The sequence below is a fragment of the Labeo rohita genome, chromosome 19 (genome assembly GCF_022985175.1).
Source record: "Labeo rohita strain BAU-BD-2019 chromosome 19, IGBB_LRoh.1.0, whole genome shotgun sequence".
NCBI classification, from domain to species: Eukaryota; Metazoa; Chordata; class Actinopteri; order Cypriniformes; family Cyprinidae; genus Labeo; species Labeo rohita.
Genome location: NC_066887.1, coordinates 25,778,720 through 25,798,383, shown reverse-complemented (window position 1 = coordinate 25,798,383; position 19,664 = coordinate 25,778,720). Strand labels below are relative to the sequence as shown.

At 36.4% G+C, this 19,664-nt stretch overlaps 1 protein-coding gene and 1 non-coding gene across 2 annotated transcripts; one reads left to right on the top strand and one right to left on the bottom strand.

Moving 5' to 3' along the window:
• Positions 1-5,189: 5,189 nt before the first annotated feature.
• On the bottom strand, positions 5,190-9,104 carry rps27.1 (ribosomal protein S27, isoform 1). The gene is made up of 4 exons (XM_051137047.1): positions 8,988-9,104; positions 8,272-8,380; positions 8,078-8,188; positions 5,190-5,401 (listed from the first exon to the last, which is right to left on the bottom strand). Exons 1-4 carry the CDS (start codon positions 8,991-8,993, stop codon positions 5,373-5,375), a joined length of 255 nt encoding a protein of 84 aa, XP_050993004.1. The 5' UTR covers positions 8,994-9,104; the 3' UTR covers positions 5,190-5,372.
• Positions 9,105-11,999: 2,895 nt separating this feature from the next.
• Positions 12,000-12,071, top strand: trnap-agg (transfer RNA proline (anticodon AGG)). Its single transcript has one exon. It is a non-coding gene; the product is annotated as a tRNA-Pro (tRNA).
• The last annotated feature ends 7,593 nt before the right edge of the window (positions 12,072-19,664 follow it).

Sequence of the window (19,664 nt, the reverse complement as noted above, 5' to 3'; positions counted from 1 at the left end):
ACACTATAGCTCACTTTCTGCCTGTAAATGAGAGAAATGAAAATAATTATATTCAGAGCTGGGTAGTAACTGATTACATGTAATCTGAATTACGTAATCAGATTCCAAAAATGGAAGTACATTAAATTAGATTAAATTATTTTTTAAAATACTCAGTCAGACTACAGTTACTTTTTTGGATTACATATTATTTACACAATAGCAATAAATTATTCTTAATTCCTCTTTTTCATCTTTTAAATTTTCTTTCTTGAATAGCCTACTGCTTATATTTATTCAGAAAGTCTTCATGTTTTGTGGACATTCACACAAAAGATTAGTCATTAGTCAGGTAGCTACACAGCATTTGACCCCTGATTTACAAAAATCATTTCAGGTTTAAGAAGTATTTCAACACTGCATCAACTACTGATGAACACATTGATTTTTATTTGAATTATCACTCTGTAGGTTATTTAACCATGTATTTTTATGTCTTAGAATGGCTTTTGTCCTTCTAACACATTAAAATGCACAAATTCACAAACTTGTTTGTCATCTGATCCTCTTTCACCTAATATATTTACCACTGAGTACCCCTGAGATTTAAAAAATATATATTTTAATAATTATGACATTTGTATGTTCATTGGTTCTGTGGCATGCACATGCAGGTAAACAAATAAAATATTTCAACATTCTTCTGAACTTTGCAAGTATATGTCAACTTATTCTGCTAACCCTAAACCTAACCTAACAGTCTGCTCTGAGAGTTAGTAGACATGTAGTTGCAAATTAATGAAAATTAGTTGACATGTAGTTGCAAAGTTACTTATAGTTAGTAGAATGTCTAAAGTGGACTATCAAAATAAAGTGTAACCTAGTTTTTCGTTAAACTCATAAACCCCCTGCAGTTTCTTCACAAACACCAGTTTGGGAAACCTTGACGTAATATAATGTTTAATGCACTTCATGTTTTAATAACAATAAACGGAATATGTTTTCTTACTCTTTGTATTTTTATGTCAGTATGCTATATTATCCTATTTAAATCAGTGTGATAAAAGAGTTAGGTCAAAAGTAATCTAAAAGTAGTCTGACTAAATTACCTTTATGTAATGGATTAGGTTACTACCTAAAATTGTTGCCACATAATTTGGAATTAGTAACGGATTAAAATTTGTAAGTAATCTACCCAGTTCTGTCTGATTATACTCAATAAGACACAAAAAACACGCGGAATTAAAGTACTATTTTACAGCCATTTTCTTCTACTTCTACTGTTATGGCAGAGTAACACTTTAAAGAGAATTTAGCCTAGCAAATCAGTTTAAATTCTACTAAAACAGCTCTTCTATTAGAAAAACATTCATATTGTATGATTGCAAGCAAAGAAATGTGCATTTTAAGAGCATTTAAATGTGTTGACCACACAATAATAATGTAGAAGTAACAACATAAAACATTATTAGCATGAAAAAATCTGAAAACAGTAAAACAAAATCATAGAGCAATAATTATTCATCCGCAGTGCATGCTTCGAATTAACAACTTCAAGTCAATATGAAATTATTTCCTCAGATGAGGCTAGTTGAGGCCAAATCCGAAGGAACAGGCCTATTGTTGTCCTAACATGTAGGCTATGTCGAGTGTTGATACAAAGTAATTTACACTTTAGTATTGGTCAGTGAGAAAAGCTGGATAAAATTTGGGATAATTGCTTCGCCGTGTGAAATTGTCAAATTTACCAAGTTTACAAAAAATTTGGTGAGGCCCAGTAAAGTCAAGTATGTTCAGGCATGCATGAGTTTGTGTGTGTGTGTTAATGGGATAACGGAGATTATGTGGAGGGGTTTTAATTGAGGAAATGCTGGGATATGCAAGTGGCCCACAGTAATGTGCTTAGTTAAACTCCTCCTCTCATTCGTCCTGACGAAGTGCTGAGACAGGGGCCGGGGAATGGGAAACCAGAGAGCGAGTGAGAGCCCTATAATAGATTACCCTATTACTACAGATGCCCTTCGGTAGCCTCTTCACACAGGGAGGGAGCCGAGGTGAGCGGAACTCACAGTCAGGCATCTGGAGAGGCTTTTACACCCCACTGCTCTCTGAGAGAAAGCCTAACAGCGGTATAACATATAGATATGTCATGGAAAACAAGCGTTTAATATATCAACTAAAGACAGCGGTATGAAAAATGATGATGCTGAGATGTTTGAGTGCTAAAATGCTTAAATGCTCTTTAGTGTATGTGGAAACTTAAAGGAGAACTTCACTTCCAGAATAAAAATGTACAGATAATGTACTCACCCCCTTGTCATTCAAGATGTTCATCTCTTTTTTCTTAAAGTTCATATGTTCAAAGAACATATTTCAGGATTTTCTCCATATAGTGGACTTCTATGGTGCCCCCAAGTTTGAACTTCCAAAATGGTTTAAACGCACCTTCAAAGTGCTTTAAACGATCCCAGCCAAGGAAGAAGGGTCTTATCTAGCGAAATGATCTGTTATTTTCTAAAAAAAAAAAAAAAAAAAGAAAAAAAAAAAGCCTCAAATGCTGGTCTTGTCTAGCTCATGACAGTTAGGGTAGGTTGAGAAACTCCCATCTCATTTTCTTCTCCAGCTTCAAAATCACCCTTCATTGCTGCATAAGTACTGACCCAGTGTTTACAAAGTGAACATGCAAAGAAGATCAAATGCCATTTACAAAAAAAAAAAAGGTAAAACAGCAATGTAGGTTTTTTAAGTTGGAGAAGAAAATCAGAAGGGAGTTTTTCGACCTACCCTAATTGTCAAAAGAAATTATTATGGACGTCAACGGCTGCCATCAACTGTTCATTCTTCATATATTTTGTGCTCAACAGAAGAAAGAAAATCATACAGGTTTAAAACAAACCTGAGCCCAAACAGTGTAGTTTATGGGTTCCTATCCTAAAATTAATACCATTATTGTCTAAAATATTATTTTGAGATTATTTGGTTTCTATTAACCTACATTATAGTACTGTACTGTTAGGGGTAGCATTTATTTACTTATTTATTTATTTATTTAAATAAATTAAATTAATTTAACTTAATTTTTGTTTGCATTGCTATTAATTAAAATATATTTTTATTAAATATAATAAAGTTCGCCAAACTTTTCCAAGCACTTCTTAACCTCTGCAATATTGATCAACATAGCCTTTTGGCCAGCGATGCATGTTTCGATGATGAGTAATAAGGTATTCAAAATGCGTATATAAACAAAACAGAAAACCACATGTGCTGAAGACAAAAAGCAAAAGCAGACTTCAGGTTTACAGATTTTCTGACACTATGTGGTCATTTCAGGAACTGCATTTGTACAGGACGGTAGGCCCTGAGTTCTTACTGTAGTATCAAACAGAAAGAAAGTGTGTGTATTTAGACTAATGTTCTTCATAATGGGAAAATTATTATCCATAGTATGAAAACATTTATAGGAGAACAGCATGTGGTAAAGATGCATTCTGATAAATTCATAAGAAAATCTATCTATCTATCTATCTATCTGTCTATTGTTATGGAGTTCTATCAGTGGTTTTGTCGTTCTATCGTTCTAGTTATCTGTCATTCTATCTATCTATCTATCTATCGTTCTGTTCACCCATCTATCAATCTGTCTAACAGAAGGTACTGGAGTATACAAAAGTTTGGACTCTTGAAAGTAATCATGAGATCCTCCCATGAGGCTGCAGTTTCATTCCCACAAGGCGTCATTAGGCAGCCACAATTTGCAGTTGATTTGGTTAAGGAGGGACACAGACAATTTAGCCCACTGGTCTCGTTCCTGGAGGGTAGGGAATACAATTGAACTGATTTCATCATTTCATCATTCAGGAGCCACTGAAGACAGCAGTTCGGTGGAGAGAAGCAATCAACTAATGATCTGGGAAACTAAAAGAAACAACACCACTGCTCCCTGACAAAGGCTGTGAAATTTTAAAGGCTGCGTGAATGAGTTTGAGGATTCTAGAATAGACACATTCCTACACTTTGAGAATTATTGATAGTTTATCTCATATACAGTATTGTAAGCTAACTGCTCTTTCAGATGCATCCTTTCACGTATCACTTTATCTTCCAGTTCTTCTCCAAGGCATTGATAAATAAAAATGTCATTCACTGAGGATATTTGAATATTTTCTTTCAGCACACAGTGGGTTACCATGTTCAATAACCCACTCATTTGGGTCTTTGGTCCCTTGGCCTTGATAATGAATGTGAGCTGTGTGAGTATTTTATGAATACTGGGAGAAAATGCTTTTTGAAAAGCTATTCAGAAATCTTAATGCGTTCTTACTGCAGGGTTTTATTAAACTTAGCCAGAACGTCAATAATATGGCTCTTGTATTAACTAATATTGCATTTCCGCACAACTTCAGATGAGTTTTCCTGGAAAAGGCATTATCTAGTTCGAGGATTTTTCAAAGCTTAAACGCGTGCTTCCATTTAAGAAAACAAAGATTTTAAAGGGCTTAATTAAAAATCTCAAAGAAATGTATACAGCCATTTAAGCAAGGACACGTTAATAAAAAATAACAGCAAAAAGACACTTTCTATGTTACAAAAGATTTCAAATAAATACACTTTTCTTTAATGAATTTTCTATTCATTAAAGAATCTTAAACTGTTCCCACAAAATTTTTAAAGGGATAATTCACCAAAAAAATTAAACTTCTGTCTTTACTTACTTACCCGTAAGATCCTCGTTCATCTTCGGAACACAAATTAAGATATTTTTTGATAGGACAGGAATGCAACTACCACATTCGAGACCCATAAAAGGTAGTAAGGACATTGTTAAAATAGCCCATGTGACATCAGTGGTTCAACCATAATATTATTTTCATCGAAAACATTTTAACTTGTGTTCCTTAGATGAGCAAAGGTCTTATGGGTTTGGAAAGACACTGGGGTGAGTAATTATTAACAGAACTTTATTTTTTGGTGAAGGATCCTTTTAAGTAGCATAAAAAGACTTGCTGCTTAGATGACTTTAACATTCATAGCAATGGGTTTCTTGAGCACCATACCTGCATATTAAATTGTTTGTTTGCCCATTTATCTTCATTAGAATAACTCTGGTAAGGGTTGGAAAGTTGAACTGGACAATATTCTGATAAACTAAATCACCCATGTGGACGAAGCATGACAGTCTGAACAAAAAAAAACTCATCACAACATCATTGTAGCCCAAACATTTTATTGAGACTGAGACAGAGAGAAAAAGAGACATTAGGTTGGAGGGTGCTTGGCTGTATTTCTTCATCTCTTGCTTGAAATAATCAGGCTGCTGTCACTGAGGCCGGCCCGTCTCCTCCCTCTCTCTCTCTTTCTCTCTCTCTCCAACGAAGCATCCAGAAAACATCTTAATGCTGCTTCCTTCTGAAGGAACACCCTGGAGAAATCATCATAAAAAGAGAGGTCATTATTAGAAACAAGGGCTAAGCTCATTAACAACAAAAGCATGAATAACACCCCACAGTGCCCTCAAACATTTGGAAAGAAGTGTGCTTTCTGTTTTTAATACTGTACGCTTTTGCCTTTTAAAAGGTGAGGTTTTATTTCAGTGCCTTGAGTAACAATAAAAAATGACTTAAAACTGGTTTGGCACTTTTGCCATTAGCTGGACAAAAAGATCCCACATCTAACTTGCACTATTTATTGGTTGAGCCAATGCTCAAATAAATAGCTCTAATAGAGCTCTAATAAATAAGATCAATCTACAAGTGCCTTATTTATAGTTGTCAATGCATATTAAGCAGGGTTAAAAGATATTTAACATAGAAAACAACTACACAGCTCACATTTAAATGAAACAATGCAATACTTGTTTCTGCTAGCAAACAAACACAATTTTCATGTTTCAGAATTTAACCAAATAAAACTCTTATTGTTCCACAACAGCACTATGATGTTAATCATCCACATAAATTATAGCTGAGAGACCTGTGACAACAATGGATACAACATGAATATTCAGAAACAATACCATGCACAACAAAACTCCTGAATTACTGCAATGACGACAAAGTATGGGCAGTTCAGCTTATAAAGAACAACTAAGAGTTTGGGGGACAAAAATTAGCATCCAAACTCCCAATGCGGTCATATTTTATGAGAAATTAATTTAATCCGTCATAAACTGAAGCCAGAGCAAAATAATGTTCGCACCAGTCAGCAGCCGGCTAAACTAAAGTACTATAGCTCATTTCTATGCCAGTGTTTACCCATGTGGAATCATCACAGATCTTCCAGCACCAAAAGTGCGACTCTGTGTAAGCAAAGTTGCTCATTTCCATTCAAATGACTTCACTAAATGACAGTATTTTACAGTACCCACAGTAAAAGTATGACTTCAATCAGCCAAACAATAACAATGAGACCTCAAAATCTGAATTTCAAACGATCAACTTGGTTTATACATAATTTCTTACGTCCACAGCACATTTTTCAGGCATGTGATCAGCTAACAAAAGGAAAACAGGCCCCTTGATATGATTATACAACAGTAGTTGTAAATAAAGAGTACATTTATTTTAAATACATAAAACATTTTACTTTATTATATTACTATTGCAACAATAGAGGGTTTGCACTTTGCACTGACTTACGATTTGGTCAGTTACCCGGATGCACGGCCATATTGGCGATACTCGGATACAAACAGCAGCATGGATTGCACGGTCAATGTACTACTAAATATGTTGTTCCGCTAATTTATGCTGCCTAAACCACGGAAGAAACGTGTGGAAGCTGCTAAATCATATAGAGAAGGACCTAGTAAGCAGGAAAGGGTGCAATATTTTGACAAACTAAAGTTAACAGGTGGTAAAGATGCGTACAAGCAGTATTAATTAAAATATTAACCTAATATTTCACCTACCTGACCGGAAATGATAAGAACAACCGAAATGGTGTCAGGATTTGCACTCTTCTCCTTGATTTGTTGTAAGTTTAGGCAGTCTATAGTACTCCAAATGCTTTACCTGGTCCGACCGATTAGTACAGCACAAAACATGACAATAATTGACCATTTTAATATGCAAGTTCCGTTCAGTGGCATTGTTTACGTTCTGTTCCACCAATATGGCCGACTGATGACGTGTCATGAAAACACTCTATACTTTTGGACTTTATTAGTATTTAGTTCAAATGTTGTTTACATAATATTAAAATTTATATAATGTATATATGGAAGCTACAGAATCAAAGACATTTAAGATATTTTGGGCGTTGTATGAAATAAAAGCATTTCAAACTGCTATTTTTCCCCTCCAACTTACGCAATTCACAAGTTTCAGTGCAGAAAACATAAATTCATATAAATGCTATAAAAATCAAGTCCCTTATTCTTTTAAAGCAATGCTGAACCTATTTTCATTTTAAAAATAGATCTACTAACATTAATGTCAAACCTTAACACAATAACATTAGTAGAGTCGAACAAAACTCTCATATTTTGCTGAGTGTTGCTGCTGAAAATGGTAGACTGTCGTCATGTTTTGGGCTCGGTTGGACGGGGGAAAACATTTGGGGTACTATAGACTGCTAAAAGACGTAACAAAACAAGGAGAAGAGTGCAAAAAAACTGCCTGAGGATCAAAAGGTGTTGGCCAAACTGAACCAGGATTTCCAGGGCAAGAATCTTGACAACATTCGTGTTTGTTTTTATAATTTCTGGTCAGGTAGGTCAAATATTAGGCTACTAACTAATTAAACTGCTCATACGTATTTTTACCAGCTATTAACTTTAGTTTGTCAAAATATTAAGCCTATTCCAACTTACTAAATCCTTCTCTATATGCTTTAGTGGCATCCACACATTTTTTCTCTGTGGTTTAGACAGCATAAATTTGCAGAACAACACATTCAGTAGTACATTAACTGTGCAATACATGCTGTTGTTTACTCCGAGTACCTCCAATATGGTTGCACATCCGGATAACTGACCTAATCATAAGAGCAAACGTTCTATAACATGTGGTAACTACTAAACAGCTTCCAATTTGATTTGGTCCATTCCACTGTTGCTACTAAACATGTCAGAGTTTGAGTAAAAACACAAACAAACCTTCTGTGAGCCGAGCTTTGCCTCCGGTGGGCTGACACAGCACAGTTGAGCAACCGACACAAAGCACGACTGTCTGTGCATGGCTGAACACCGTTGTGATCTTATAACATCCTGAAATACAAGAGAGACACATGACTAAGAGCATTCAGACACTGACCAGTCCAATTATCCAGAGTCATGTGATGGATGCTCACCTGGACACTTGACATCCATGAAATAAGAATTGGGGCTCTGTACGAGACGCTTCTTCTTGTGCCTCCTCCTCTCTTCTTCGGGGGTCGGATGCAGCAAGTCTTTTGCGAGCTATTTACATAAATAACAAAATTTTACATGAGAAAACGGCCGTTAAACACCATTTGACCAGAAGCTTTACACAAACCCTTGTTAAAATATGATGAGATAACTATCCAGGTAGCATTTTAGCCATTATAGAAGCATATGACGCTTAAAAATATTATCTAGGTAGCCACATATATAGGTTTTGAGAAAGCCATGCAGAAGCCTTTGCATTTTTATCATTTTTGATAATTCTGGCAAATCCAGAGGGGTGCGTGACATCATGTACAGTAATACAGCAACTAGTAGCCTCCCATTAAATAGTTCAGCACTTTCAAATGTATAATTTAATAATATCAGACTATATAAACACGTAGATACCACAACGCGCGTCACATTACAATTAAACGTCCATGTTTTGTTCTATGTACGCCGCCATCTTGATGCAGGGCGCGAACGCACGCTGCCGAGCCATTCAAGACTTAACGCGTTTTTACGTACATCTTCTAGTTAATGTGGCAACGCTCACATTAAAGTCACACATAAGAATATGTTTGTGAAACCGCTTCGATATTTAGGTCTTAATGTCATGTAAATAGTGTATATTGACACGTTTTCGCTCTCTGGTACTCACTGGCATGTTGGCGAAGATTAAGCCGCTGCCAGAAAGGAAGTTCCAGGCGGAAACAGACGAATATCATCAGACGAACGCGGACGTGAGCGGAAGTGCGGCAACGGACGTAGAACGCGGACATGTTAGTAAAGGCAGATGAGGTCAAAATGGTAACACAAACGGGGAGAAAACAGTTTTATCTTAGAAAAAATACATCTGTATACGAAAATAAAAAGTATTTTCCTGTTATGTTTATGTTACATTTTTATATTTTTATGTTACATTTTAGCAGAATTGTTATGATGGGTTTTTAGGCCTATGGATATCTATCTATCTATCTACCTGTATAGAGTTGTTTTCTGTGGTATTTTTTATTTTAGATTCTACAGTTGTTATTATAACACAAATGCATTAATTCATAAGTGTTTCTGTTAATCTTACATAGGAGCTCTATTCATTTTTTATGTGTTAAACTGTTTATAGGGTGGAAAGCAGTGAATTCTGAGGTTGTAACATGCAGCTGGTGATGGGAAGGTTCTTCTTAGCTGGAAGGGTGTCTCAAGTACACTAATATTCATGGAGAGAGCATAACCCAGGAGGTGGAATCAAGACCGCTCACTTCCAGCTAATCATGAGAGACAAGTGTCTGCAGATGTGCCCAGCCAGAGACTTCAGGCAGCTGGGAAGCATCATGCTTCACTGCATTTGCTGTAGCGGCTCCTGATCAGCATTCCACAACCAGCAGTTTATCTATAGGAGATCAAGCGCAAATTGCCTACAATAGAATAATGAGTTTGCTGATAGGATCCTGTTGGCTACAAGCCCAGGGTTTACAAAATGTAAAAATGGATGTTCAGCATGATACATTGGGCGGGTTGAAAATAATTGCCTATTATTCTGGTCTGATTATCTCTAACACATATCACTGAATTTATTCAAAACAACCTGAGTTAAATGGGCCGGGTGTGTTTCATCAAATAAGTGCATTGAGGACAGTTATTTACGCAGCGACTGAAAATGACTACTTTGGCAGCAAACTTTGAAAGATCATTAGTGCATGTGTAGATTCAAATGGCTGAAATGGTGGAGTGATTCTCAGTATGTGAGACAGCTTGATGAATGCCGGCGGTCACCAGTAGCATGGCACTTATGCATGCAAATCATTATGAGAATGAGCCTAATGAAAACCCATGATCATCCCATGAAAATGACTACTTGACTATACAGTATTCCCCCTAAATGAATGAATGAATGATTAATCAGACTTTTGATAAACTGTACAAATGAAATTAATTATAACAAAAACCCTTTTTAGTTATAATTTGTGTTCTCAATAAGCATAATACTGAGTGGATTTTCCTTTTAAATTCAACATGCAAAATTGTGAAGCAACATGCCAATCATCAAAGGAGCAATTTTACTTTGAAACCTTTATTAAATGTACTTTTTTCTCACATTGGATTTAAAGGGAACCTCGGGTATTTAGACTTGCATGGCTTAATATAACGTAATGAATTTTCTTACTGAAATATGTAGTAGAAACCCATGAAAGACGTTATTTTAAAAATCGACATCGTTTCATACATATTTTGGACTGTGGGGGGCGCCATTATATCTATGATGTGAAATGATTGCTCTTGCTCTTGGTGAGCCGCTGGCGCTACTTATCAAAAAATTGATATGATGACCACAGCTACTGAAAGAGCTTTCAAGAGGCGATAGATATAAGCGTAGGTTTAAACCAAATGCTGTTCCATCGATTTTTCCCCACAAAGAGTCTAAATGCCCCTCTGATATAAAGTGAAATCCACGCTGAGAATCTCTTTCAGTGTCTGCGGTGTCATGACAAGCGTCGGCATGTTTACATCCTGCCAGGATGACATCTAGCGTTTCTTGTCTCTGCCGTTTGTAAGCTCTTTCAGTAGCCGTGGTATACCAAAAGCCTCAAAGGCGTCAGCTAAAGTGGAGAGAACAAAAACGCGGGTCTAAAAGTTGTTTTATTCATCCACAAGCATCTTCCCATTCTTTTCTCCTCTTCTAATTGCTAGGAAAGCAATGAAGACATAGCTTCTCTTGTTGCCCTTCGACAGAAAATTACAACCAAAGGCCGCACAAGGTGGCATCATATCAGCATTTTTTATTTTTCAGTTGTGTTGTGGTAAAAATATCAACAGGTAGGGCCAGTAGCTCTCCCAGTGCAACCATTCACGTCATCAAAAAATGGCGCACCCCATAGTCAAAAATATGTATAAAATGATGTGGATTTTTAAAAAAAATAGAAACAGAACAGAAATCTTTCATGGGTTTTCATGGGATTTAAGCAAGAGACATAATTTACGTTATATTAAGCCATATAAGTCTTATATGAATACCCGGGATTCCCTTTAAAATCTTACTTTGGATGTTTAGAATACAAAATTAATAATTAAAATTTTATTATGAAAAGCCGCACAATGTGGCATCGTATCAGGTTTTTCAGCTCCCTGAGTGCAACCCAAAAACAAACAAACAAACAAATAAATGTAAAAAATTTAAATCTAATCCCATTTTTATTACGTCTACGAATAAGATCTAATATTTTCTAAGGTCAAGAAAATTCTTTTAACAAGAAAGTGATGTTGGTTCTACAGTAAACTAGCTTATTTTATTCTTGGCCATCGTCACCTACAAACATTACCGTTAAATTGAAAAATATTTACCGATATGTAAGCTACGTTTAGTGTTACAACAGCAACATCTTTAAATTTAGTTGCCATCTTGTGAAATATTCAATATAAACGTAATATAAATGACGTGAATGAGGGAAAATGTTGCATATTTCTACAACATAGTACGTGTCTGCAACGTCCTTGGAAATCTTGCGACATTAGGAGGACGTACTGACGACGTTGTGAGTTGGCAGTTTGATGGTAATAAATACGATGTCGCAGTTACATTGTCAATTGGTACAGTAGCATAGGTAAGTCATGAAATCACCAAAAACTACCAATACATTCCGTAAGTGTTACGTTGTGGGTCAGGAACACATCTACAGGCTCGTTGGTCTAGGGGTATGATTCTCGCTTAGGGTGCGAGAGGTCCCGGGTTCAAATCCCGGACGAGCCCGGAGTTTTAGCAAAAGAAGCCAAAAACGCCGAAAATGTAAATCATTACGTGTCTAGACACGTACAGCAGCCCAAGGCTCCTGTCAGACGTCGCAAAGTGTGGTAGTATTGTGCAAAATCCTCAACCTACTGTACACTTCCACTGAAAAATCCCCTTGGCTCCCTGTGCTTTTTATTCTTAAAAACAGCTGGTAGCTCAGAGTGTTGTAGCAATATAATTTGTTCTCTATTTTTAGTCCCTTTGGTAGAAAATGTCTCCTATGAATTTCAATGCAATGTATATGTGTATATGTAATGCAAAAAGAAGACAGGACACAATACAATCACAGTGTGCAGTACTACGCTACAAATGGTGTAGGATTTAATCTGAATCAATTTTTGGTCAGTTGCTTGTAAATTCCACAAATAATTAACCTACAAAGAAACTTCAAGCAACTTGTTGAATTAAACATGAATTTTTTATATGAAGACTGAAATATTATTTTCTTCTAAAACGTATTCCAATAAACTTTTATTTACAACTTCAAAAACCTCTTTTTACTTTCTTGTTCAAACATTTGGCCATAACTGCATAATGACTTTGTTTGCATTTTATTCATTTCCGACAATAACACTGATCTCATTTCATGTTTGAAATGATGTAATGATATCATGTGACAAATGTACTGTCATCTCACAATTGTTCTGCATTGCATAATGCACAGTCTTCCATTCTGAACAGATTTTTCACAAAATCCTTTGTGCTGGATTGGCGAGATCGGATATCAGTTATTTATCTGCTCCTCCTGGTAGGTGGAGGGGGAAATGGCTCCGTATGGATCCACAACCGTTTGAGCACAACGCACAATGGTAACAAATAAGAAGAGGCAGAGAAGAAAGAGAAAAAAGAGTGCAAAACCCAAATCCACATCTATCTCCAGCCATGATGATACTGGTGGCGTTGGCTGGTCCATCTGTGACGTGAGTTGCTCCGGAGATTGCCTGTCTTGAAAGTCAATTAAAGACCCACCAGACCTTTCAGTTATAGTCTGCGCCAATGTTGAACGGATCGTTCTCCCACAAGGAAATTGAGATGTTATCCACCCTACCTGTGTTATTGTTTCCTTGAAATTGAGTCAAAATCCTTTGGTGGAACTGGGACAGAGTACAATTGCAATCCCCCTGGCAAATGCACAGTTTCAGTGTTTGGTTTTTTTTTGACAGGAGATCTTCAGTGTAGCCTTGCGAATCGGATCCCAGAATACGAGAATGGTTGCTTACGGTGTATGAAGCCACATCAGCCTGATTAAAAAGGAACATCATTATCAAATTGAAACAGTAACATCATACAGGCCTTGTAACTAAATATTTGCCACACGCATTTAATGTCAAATTAATTAAGTAATGATTTAAGGCATGATGAATTATGAATCAACTGAAATCTAAATAAACTTGACTGGCTCTGTTCCCCTTACTTCATCAAGACACATAAAGGGTGAGATACTGCCACCCATCCAGTGATGCCATGTCTGCTGTTTTCTCGCGGAATTGGACTACTTTAACACTGTTGCTGTGGGTTGTTTTTTATGTCCACGGATTGAAGCGACTCCAAAAACGTTATACTTAATACTGTACCAGGGGAACCCCTCCAAACAAACATGTATTTTACCCCTCAGAACCCTCCTTGAATCGCAATTGGGCAGTTTTGAGTAGCAATTGGGTGGGTTTTGTTGTGAAAACCTGGCAACCCTGACCCACACTGCCAGGCTCTGTTGCAAAATTTTAAGGTACCTTGATGTCCTCTCTAGGTGCGGTAACATTACATTAGTTGCATTGTCACACAAAAGTTACTGTCAAACCAAGCATCTTTCTGTTCGCCAACACAGCGAATCATAGTGTGACCGATTTGAACCCAGTGCAAAATTTGTGTGGGTAAATCTTTCGCCCTCACACTCTCCTGAACACGGGGATTCCTATGACTGGGTTTTTGCCTGTAAAATTCGAACAACAGTAAAAGGGACCAACTAAAAGCTAAAGCTGTGGTCATATTTACAATTGTTCTATGAATTTTATCAGGTGAAATCCAGTCATTTCAATAGGAATTCATGCAGTGGGGAATTTAGCATAAGGTACATCACAGAAACATCTATTTGATGTATGTATTTACATCTGCAATACGTCTATAGGTCATTTCCTATTAGACTTTTAGAAAACATATAAGATGTTTATGATTTAGAATGTATGTAAAACTGACATCTTAAATCAGATGTTTGTACACAGCAAATGCTTTCCAGATGAAGTGGTCACGTAGATTCACTGCTCTTACCAAAACAAAATTGCTTTGAAAAAGACAACAGTCACTTTATATTCGATTGACCAGTTTTTATTGGTTTATTTTTAGGTATTTAATGTATAGTGAACATTTCTTGCACTTACTGAAGAGAATCGTCTAGGATTTTTTCACTGTGATCTGGGTGGAAAATGTCCATTGTCTATACTGCCCATTTGTCAATTGCATAGCGTCAAACCAAGCAGTTTTTGGTTTGACAACACAGCGAATCCATTGGGTTTGAATGTGACCAGTTTAAACCCAATGTAAAACCTGAGCTCTCCATGATCACTTGGATTCCTATGATGGATTTTACAGACATAAATTCAAACAACAGTAATTGCAACCCCAAAAAAAGTTAAGGGTGCAGACACATTCACAATTGTTCAGCAAATTTTAGTGGCTGAAATCTAGTCATTTCAGTAGGGATTCATGTGGGAGAGCAAAACATTTGCCCACAATGATTTTGCAAGCTGGTCAAGTTGGTTTAGCTGCAATGACGGACAGAAAACTGCTTGGTTTGCAGACTTGCTTTATACATGACACTGGCAATTTGTTTTTTTGCCTGTGAAATTTCACTAATGTAAACACACTGTTAATAATATAAAATAATATAAATTAATAATCATTTTATATCACACTGACCGACTTTTATCAGTTTATTTATTTATTTTTTTTTCCATATTGTAGACTTCAATGCGAGCCAACAAGTTGAAGGTCCAAACTGCAGTTTCAATGCAAATTCAAAGGGCTCTACACAATCCCAGCTGAGGAATAGGGGGTTTACAATCAGTGATTTTCTAAAAAAAAATTAATAAATAAAAATAAAAATATTTTTTTATTTATTAATTAAACACTGGGTTGGTAATTCCACCTACATCACGTCTGACCTTTCCAACATGACTGAATAATGAGTGAGGTCAAGCTAGTGCAAGATGAGCATTTGTGGTTAAACAGTATTTTTTTTTTTTTTTTTTTTTTTTTTGTTGTTTTAGAAAATGATCAGTCATTTCGCTAGATAAGACCCTTATTCCTCAGCTGGGATCATGTAGAGCTCTTTGAAGCTGCATTGAAATTCCAGTTTGGTCCTTCAACCCGATAGCTCCCATTAAAATCCACTATATAGAGAAAAATCCTGGAATGTTTTCCTCAAAACCTTAATAACATTTGTAAATTTTTTGTGTCTAGCGTCCGGTCTCATTCACTTCCAGCTATTTTTAGCTGCACAAAAAGCTCATTTTGCTGCTTGATATTGCAAACTGGTGTGTCTTACCATATTATTTTAACATATTATCTTAATTATGAACACACTGGTTTGCAGTGCAAACCGTTTTACCATTTACTGCACTTCGATATTCTTCTCGTTATTTCCCTGTGACGGATTATGAACCGGACGTCTTTACTAGAAAAAAAGCATACTTCCGCACTGAAAAATAAGGTGGATACAACTGAAGAAAGAAAGCTGTGAACATCTTGAATGACTTGGGGGTGAGTAAATATCAGAAAATTGTTATTCTGGAAGTGAACTAATCCTTTAACTCAATGGTCTCAAACTTAATCCCTGGAGGGCCACAGCTCTGCACAGTTTAGCTTCAACCCTAACCAAACACACCTGATCTAGATAATAAAAGTTTGAGACCTCTGCTTTAACTGTTAAATTAAATGTAAATGCTTCCTAAGTAGGCAGCTCAATAGGTTTTGAAGCAACCGTTGTTTCATATATAGTCGAAAAGTCTTTCATTTCAATCTTTTTGTAGACTTCTTCACCTCCACACATGTATTGTTTTCCCTTTTACCCTTCATAGACCTCTCTTTACCCATGCTAACCTCTACATGAAACACCATCTCTGCCCTCCCTCTGACAATCTTTCAGTCAAACATCTTTGTTCTTCAAGTTCACCTGGTCCACCTCCATCAAACAGAGCGTTTGCATATTTGCGGCCTCCTCCTGGCACCCAAGCCATTATGAATAGTTTAACAGGAGTTGAATGACATTGCGTTGAGGCTGGCTGTGCCCTTTACCGAGGGCTGTGGTCCAGTCACCCGCCCCAGTTCAAATGCGTCCGTAACTCAAGCAGGCCACAGACCAAAAAGGTAGAGACTCCCACACGTCACACCAAGGGAAAGGAGAAGAAAAGACAAAGAGGAACGTGATAGAGGACGAGAACAGAAAGACAATACGCAACTGCAATTAAGTTCGCCACCAGGGGCAGCGTAAGGGGAAATTGAGTCAAAGCAGGGAGGCGATAGGATTAATTTGAATGGCTGGCAGGGCAGACAACAGTGATGTAGTAAAGATATCATCCTCTCCAATTAGCAGTTAGCTGATTGTTTCTACACGTGTGCTCAGGAGAATGAAGGGGAAACAGGAAGCAGGAAGCAATAGTTGAGTAAAGTAGAGAGATGGGTGATTTCCAAATCCTCTTATAAATAATGAACAAACCTAAAGAGATTTCATTAGGGTAACTGAATAAAGCTTAGCCAATGCACAACTATTCTGGTGCCCCATGGAGGTAGATCTCATTTCACGTACAAAAATACATGCACTGTTATATAGAGTAATGACATATTAAAATACTATATATATATATATATAAAAACTTAAAAATCATCTATCTATGCATTAGTTCACTCAGTTTAGTTTGGACTCATTATTACTCCAAAAATATGAATGAAAATGTCTCTTATGCTCATATAACCTCTTATTTATTTGATGTAAAATACTGTAAAACTGTAATATTGTAGAATATTACTATAATCTAAAATAACTGTTTTTTTTTATTTTGTTATATTTTAAATTGTAATTTATTCCTGTGATTGCAATGCTGAATTTTCAGCGTTATTACTTGTCTTCAGTGTCACATGATCTTTCAGAAACCATTCTAATATGCTGATTTGCTGCTCAAGAAATAATATTATTTTCTTATTATCAATCTTAAAAACAGTTTTTGCTGCTGATATACATATGAGGTCAAAATATAATTATTTATATAACATATAATATACAGACCACTTATATGGAGGCTTTGTCACAAATACAATGCATGTTACATAACGTTTTGTCAGTTTTGAATTAATTTGGCATCAGTCACTCACCTGCTTCCGACGTCCCGTTCCATTCTCCTCAGTGAGCCGTACAGACCTTATTTGGGTAGATTACAAACTAGCACATAATTAAAATGACCCATAGGCCAGAGTATCATAGAGATATGGAAAGAGAGAGAGAGAGAGCTGGATCACTGCTGCCAGACATGGACAACTGAACTCCAAGCGTACGGCCACTGTGACCTTTATGTGTGGAGGTAGAAAAGCGACACGGCCACATTACCATAGAGGGCCAATTACAGTCAGTGTGTGATCACACTAATTGCTGATCTGAGATCAGATTTCAGCCCATAACGCTACATTTAGGCTAAGAGTCATAGCGTAGTCGGTAACTGATCTCAGATATTAAAGTGGCAGTTAACCACAATGTGGTCCAAGGTTCATTACACAAGGGAGAGTCAGGTAGCCACAACAGTGGAGAGTTACAGCGGAGGTATCATACATGTGCGGTACGAACATTTTGGGTTGTCACAAATCCAAAAATGTTTTTTTAATAGCACAGAGGAATAAATTTAGGCTTAAGCATGTTTACATTTCACATACTACATTTATTTGTTTGGCAGATTATATATATGAGAGAGGCAAAATGGTGACAGTATTCATGTATCGACTTCTTTTACAGGGATCAACAAAATATAGGGATAGTTCACCAAAAAAATGAAAATTACCCCATGATTTACTCACTCTCAAGCCATTCTAGTTGTATAGGACTTTCTTCTTTTAGAAAAATACAATCGGAATTATATTTTAAAATGCCCTGGCTCAGTCGGTGCCGATAGCTTTGTGGGCCGTTGCGCTCCGGGCGTCCCGTTTTCGGGCGGACCTTTCCCGATCCTGCCCCCATCAAAAATGCCATAAATCAAAATAAGTCTTTAAAAAAAATGCCCTGACTCTTCCAAGCATTATAATAGAAGCGAATAGCTGTTGAGATGTTGAAGTCCAATAAAGTGCATCAATCCATCCATCATAAAGAGTGCTCCACACAGCTCCAGGGGGGTTAATAATAGGGGTGTAAATCGGATGGTTTGTCACAATATCAATTCTCATACCCAGCGATACAATATTTGCCAATACCTCAAAAAATGTTATGATGCGATTCGATACAGAAGTATATTGATCGATATATCAATATTATGATATTATATACTCATTTTAAACAACCATCTACATTTTTATTAACTCACAAAAGCAGCCAAAATATACAACATGAATATTTATCGGAAATTTTCACATCCTGTACCTCAACCTGGACATTCACAAAAAATAATAGCTTTTTTTTTTTTAGCTGTTAAAGCTGTTAAAACTGAAACTTTTTCTGGCTGCTACTATGGGGCTCAGTGCTAAAAAATATTTTCTACAGATAACCAAATTACAAGCAATAGCAGAAAATAAACAATAGAACAAAGACACAAATTCAATAAACAGTTCAATAATACATCAAATAATCAAATGTAAAATAACTGCATAGTCTTCACTGTATAAATTAAATATAGATTAATCATTTTGATGTTACAAAGGTTATTTAAACAGGAGCAGTGAGCACTTGTATTTTTCTTTGGCAGTATTAGTGTGCTTTCACTTTAACGACGAAAGCACGGATCCAATATACTAATACACATGTGTGTTCTTTTTAATTGTTTACGTAAAGACATATACCGACTGTGTTTACTAGGATATTCACCAAAACACGCATTGATGTAATTTTGTCTGTATTTATTTATCCATGCACAAAAAGCAGAAGAGAGTAAGTGATGGGAGGTTTGGATTGTTTTACGGACCTTTGAGTCTCGTTAAGCAAAATGAACGAATCTTTTATCGAGTCATTTCATTCATTTTAGCAAACTATAATTAAAATGTTACGTGTTACTTCCCTAACATATCTACTGCTTACACAAACGCTGATCAAACAAGACAAAACAATAATGCTATAAGAAACAGAAAATATTAATTCATTGTTTACTTGAGTCTTTAGTCTGTGATTAGCTCACCTCACCTCTTATCTGACAAGTTTTCAGGTTTGAGTCGTTCGACAGCCACATAAGCTTAACCAATGCAGTCTGAGCCGGAAAGAGAATTGATTAGTTCATCTCTCGAGTCTTCAGGTTCGAGTCGTTCGTTCATCACGTGACAGCCGCATACGATGAACGAACAACTCGAAAAACCCAAAGACTCAAAAGGTGA

Bases quoted from the DNA above. Each gene is read 5' to 3' on its own strand.
- rps27.1 (XM_051137047.1), bottom strand. The intron at 8,189-8,271 runs GTGAGCATCCAT...CTTGTATTTCAG, and splicing joins CATGGATGTCAAGTGTCCAG to GATGTTATAAGATCACAACG. The intron at 5,402-8,077 runs GTTTGTTTGTGT...TGATTTCTCCAG, and splicing joins CAAAGCTCGGCTCACAGAAG to GGTGTTCCTTCAGAAGGAAG.